We start from the raw sequence: 5254 nt of genomic DNA on the forward strand, positions 1-5254 counted from the left end.
GCTTTTCCCAAAAGGGTCAAATCCAAGAGACAATTCTGGGAAACGTTAGCTTTATATAAATGTTCCACTATAATGAGAGCAGCCCCACTCACAGGGTAACAGTGCCGCCCTGCAGTCTCCTACCACGCGTGCCTAATGGGACTGGTTATCTCAGAGATGGGGCCAGCCACTCATCCACATGGGCCAGTTCAAATTTATATCTCTTGGAAAGCCCAGGTCCATCTGATCAGTAAGCCATGGAGCAGCCAATGTCCTTGTTGCCAATCAGGAAGCCATGGAGCAGCCAATTCATTGTTGCCAATCAGGAAGCCACGGAGTAGCCAAGTTCCTTGTTGCCAATCAGGAAGCCATGAAGTAGCCAAGGGACCAATCAGGACAATCCAGTGAGAGGTCAGTGAATAGGACAGAGCAATGCTGGAACATCTCCTCACTCATTGGCTCTTTACTTTCCGGCGCTGAGTGCACCACAGCAGGACAGACAGACAGGCAGTGACCAGGCCAAGGATCCCAAAGAACATCAGTATAGGAAACGTGCTCTGCGGGGGGCGAACAGGTTATTAACTGTGTATCTCACCCCCAGCCACCCACTCGCTCCGGCCCGCCATTCCCCAACCAGCCGCCCTCCGCCCCGCCAAGTCCCCACACCCAGGCCGCCCCGCCCCAGTGCCCCACCCAGCCCCGCTTCCGCCAGTCCCCACCAGCCCCGCCCGCCAGTCCCCCACCCAGCCGGCATCCGCCAGTACCCGCACCCAGCCGCTCCGCCAGTCCCCACACACCCGCTCCGCCAGTCCCCACACACCCGCTCCGCCAGTCCCCACACACCCGCTCCGCCAGTCCCCACACACCCGCTCCGCCAGTCCCACACACCCGCTCCGCCAATCCCCACCACAGCCGTCCCACTCGCTCTGCCAATCCCCACCCACCGTCCCACTCGCTCCGCAATCCCCACACAACCTACCTCTCTGAGGCACTTGTAGCCATGGAATCCTGGGGCACAGACGCACTGCATGTATCCGGGCCCATCTGGGGCGCACACAGAGTTCTCTGGGCACAGCACTGGGTGAGAGAAACAGAATCCCTTACATTGGGGTACAGATCCACGAGTGTCACTGTTCATTATTAAATAAGGCCATGCCACATACTGCGAGTGTCGGGCAAGGGACAAATGCCCCATGCAGCGCAGTGACCGGGACATGCAACTTCTCTTCACTTAGTTTGATTGTTCAGGATTTCTATAGTTCGATGAATACTGCCCCTCTGAGAATAGAGACCTGGGCGCAGAACCCCCTAATGTTGGTACCTGACAATGGCTGGGGCCCCCACTCAGACAGCTTTACTGTACATGACCCAGGGGCATTATGGGTAGCACAGGGGAGGTTTGGGAGACCAACACCCAGGGGTTAATATGAGAGAATTTCTCACTCCCAGAGATGAACGCAGTTATAAGGGAGACCTTGCCCAGATGCCAGGCCCAGCTCTTCCTATAACATGTGCCTCCTTGCCCAACGGCAGCTGAACTGCAGATAATGATTCCGCTCCATCCAACCACATTGTTACTTACTAGGGTGGAAGTCCTCTGTCAAGAGAAACACAGGATTTCTTGTCTCCTTTTGTGTCACATGTTCCTCTGTGTCAGATTTTCCTGCTTTCCTGTGCTGTGTAATCTGAGGCTACCAGCAGCCAGAACTGCAGCACATAAAATGGTGGCTTCGAGCTGTGGATCATGTTGGGCCCAGAGTACTCACCCCACTCGCTGGTACTGTTACATGAGCTCCTCTGGTCCTGGCACACTCTCACAGCCGAAGTCACATTCACATTTTCCCATGAGTTATTGCCCCCCGGGGCAGCTGAGCTCGGCAGGGAGAGCGCTGGGGGCACAGATGAGGGGGTTACATTGGGGGATAAAACAGGAGGGACAGACAGACAGAGGGAATACTCACACATACTGCAGCCCCAACAGGCCACGGAAAAACTCAGAGGGGAGATCCCGCAGTGGGTTAGAGGAGAGGTCTCTGCAGAGGCAAAACAGGACAATGTAAACTCACAATGGCTGCACAGTCACCATAGCAACTTCCTGATAAGGGCAACTAAAACCTAAACTGCACCTTTTGTATTAATACAGAATGACTTAACGATCACATGTTCTGCACTCCCAATATCTGTTACTGCTCCCCTTGTAAGTCCGACCCACTGACTGAGCAACACACTTCCCACCCGGCCCAGAAGCTTCCAGCGCTCATTTCCACCCAGTGGCTGTAGTTACAGAGTCCCTGCCCCTCCCCTATAAGCTGCCATAAGAGTGTTCTAGCCCCACCCACTGCTAGTTACAGAGTCCCTGCCCTCCCCTATAAGCTGCCATCAGAGTGTTCTAGCCCCTCCCCCTAAGCTGCCATTAGTCCCATTTAGACAAATGGTCACCATGCAAGGTCTGGCTCACACACTAGATGATGCGCTGAGTACATATAGCGCCCACACATTCAGTAGGGCATTACCCAGAGGGTGCCCTGTACCCGTGTGTGTGTGGGAAGGGAATGCCAGGCAGGTACTTACAGAACTACAGCCGCTTGTGTGAGGTGCAGGGTGGGGTCCAGCTGAGCCAGAGAGCAGTTCCACAGGTCCAGCCTGTAACAGGGAGCCAGTGAGAGAGTTACACACACACACACACACAGGTCCAGCCTGTAACAGGGGAGCCAGTGAGAGAGTTACACACACACAGGTACGGGCCTGTAACAGGGAGCCAGTGAGAGAGTTACACACACACACACACACAGGTCCAGCCTGTAACAGGGAGCCAGTGAGAGAGTTACACACACACACACACAGGTCCAGCCTGTAACAGGGAGCCAGTGAGAGAGTTACACACACACACACACAGGTACGGGCCTGTAACAGGGAGCCAGTGAGAGAGTTACACACACACACACACACAGGTCCAGCCTGTAACAGGGAGCCAGTGAGAGAGTTACACACACACACAGGTACGGGCCTGTAACAGGGAGCCAGTGAGTCACACACACACAGGTACGGGCCTGTAACAGGGAGCCAGTGAGAGAGTTACACACACACACAGGTACGGGCCTGTAACAGGGAGCCAGTGAGAGAGTTACACACACACACACACACACAGGTACGGGCCTGTAACAGGGAGCCAGTGAGTCACACACACACAGGTACGGGCCTGTAACAGGGAGCCAGTGAGAGAGTTACACACACACACAGGTACGGGCCTGTAACAGGGAGCCAGTGAGAGAGTTACACACACACACACACACAGGTACGGGCCTGTAACAGGGAGCCAGTGAGAGAGTTACACACACACCCACACACAGGTCCAGCCTGTAACAGGGAGCCAGTGAGAGAGTTACACACACACACACAACAGGTACGGGCCTGTAACAGGCGGGCCAGTAGGAGAGTTACACGCACTAGAGATCCCCAACCACCCTTATACGAAAAGTCACAGTGTTACGGGGGTGTCGAAGGCAAGCTCTTAGTTGAGGAGCGAGTTAAAAAACACAAAAAATCCGCTCAAAAGGCATCAGGGCATAAGTTTCCATTGAATCCAGTGGCCTTGGTTGAAAACTTCGGCACCACATACTTCATTAAAAAAATCATCAATTGGTTCTGGCAGTATCAGAGTAAGAGCTCTCAAGTGAAGTCAACCAGCGGGCCTTCAAGCTATATAGAGTGGGGACTGTAACTCAAGAGGGAGCCAAGTGAGTACATCACAGTCAGGTATGTGGCTCCTGGGTAATCGGGAGCCGTGAGTCACAAATATACTTTTTTGCAGACTACGGTACGCGGCTGGGTAACGGGGAGGGCCTTATTGTCCCGGTTTGGGGCATGAATAATATCAAAATTGACAAAGTGAGTTCTCAATATCACAGTTGCGTGGCTTGTCACCCGCGCAATTGAGTATGTGTAGTTCTAACTCCACTTACAACATGGGTCACATTAAGTTGTTTCTCACTGAGGATCGTACATGGATCTGGACAGGGAGCTATGTCGTTCAATTACATCACACGGCTACAATGTTTGCGCTTCTGTCGGCTCAAGCTAAATGCGTAGAATGTATGACAATCTGAGGTGGTATGTCCACGAGATTAAGTACACATACAAACCTATAAGGAGGATTAATACTTTATTTTAATTTGGGTCATTTTTCTTACACAATGATCTCTGGCTAATACGTGGACTATGTTTTAATCACAAACATAGCGAGACAGGGTTGGGTTTGGTATTACCTCGTGCGCCGGAGGCCGCCTGTGGGAGTCCAGCGCATGCGCGACGCGCACCCCAGTGCGCAGCGCAAAACGGCCCCCGGTCGCATCGCGCAAGCGCGCCCAGTGCGCATGCACAAAGCGCCAGCTCCCCATTGCCATCGAACCAGCTCAGCGCATGCGGAACGCCTTTTTAATCCCTACGGAGCATGGGAGAGGTCCCGACTGTCGTCATAGACGAGAGCAAAATTAAAAATGTCTTGCGGCGGGCGATGCCGCCCCTAAACTTTCTGCCGCTAAGCCGGGCTTTGTGGCTCTCACAAATCCGGGCCTGCAATAGGAATTTGGAGGAATGATGTTCAAACTCGTGGTCAGCCTTGTCAGGAGAGAAAAGATAATGTTCACAAAATCCTCCCCCCAAAAGTGGGGTATTGATCAAATTATTAGCAGATTTGTGAGATAAATGCAAATGACTAGGAACCCCGTAAAATACTGTAGATCTCTAAGTTTGTTAGGAAAAAACTGCTCGGGCCCATCGGAAAAGCTACCTAAGAACTCTTCAATCTCTATCCTTTGGCGCTTGCATTCTGCACGTGGGCAGTAACAGAGATTCCAAGTTTACTCTACTAATATTTTGGCCCCCCAGTAAAATACACTTTACATGTTCTTTAAGAGATAGTATGTCCAGGGTTTCTATGGGGAATCAAATCTGGACTTTATGCGGAACTGTGTTTGCGATCAACCTACTGAGCCACCAGGAGGCTCTTGAAGCAGGAACTGGGTCAGTTTGCCCCCATGGCAATCAACATCTTGCCTGTTTCCCATTTGTTCCCATTTGTCATATAAGATGACTCCTTATAAACAGATAGTTGCTCGTCATTGCTGTTCCCTGAGCCTGTTATCGTCATTAGAGATGTAGCGAACTGTTCGCCGCGAACTAATTCCGCGAACACATCGGTGTTCGTCGTTCGAGAACTTCGCGGACTTTTGGCCGATGTCGCACTTTGGGTTCGCGTTGGTTTCTTTTTTGGGCC

The 5254-nt window shown here is 52.4% G+C and overlaps 1 protein-coding gene across 1 annotated transcript; it reads right to left on the reverse strand.

Annotated features, from left to right (window-relative positions):
- Positions 1-386: 386 nt before the first annotated feature.
- LOC116411049 (all-trans retinoic acid induced differentiation factor) lies at positions 387-4330 on the reverse strand. Its single transcript, XM_031902825.1, is given in 7 exon segments — positions 387-536; positions 959-1056; positions 1746-1842; positions 1844-1868; positions 1941-2012; positions 2551-2676; positions 4245-4330. Coding segments are annotated over 7 exon segments (609 nt in total). The 3' UTR covers positions 387-431.
- Between the last annotated feature and the right edge of the window lie 924 nt (positions 4331-5254).

Source organism: Xenopus tropicalis, chromosome 5 (assembly GCF_000004195.4).
Source record: "Xenopus tropicalis strain Nigerian chromosome 5, UCB_Xtro_10.0, whole genome shotgun sequence".
In the NCBI taxonomy this organism is placed as follows: Eukaryota; Metazoa; Chordata; class Amphibia; order Anura; family Pipidae; genus Xenopus; species Xenopus tropicalis.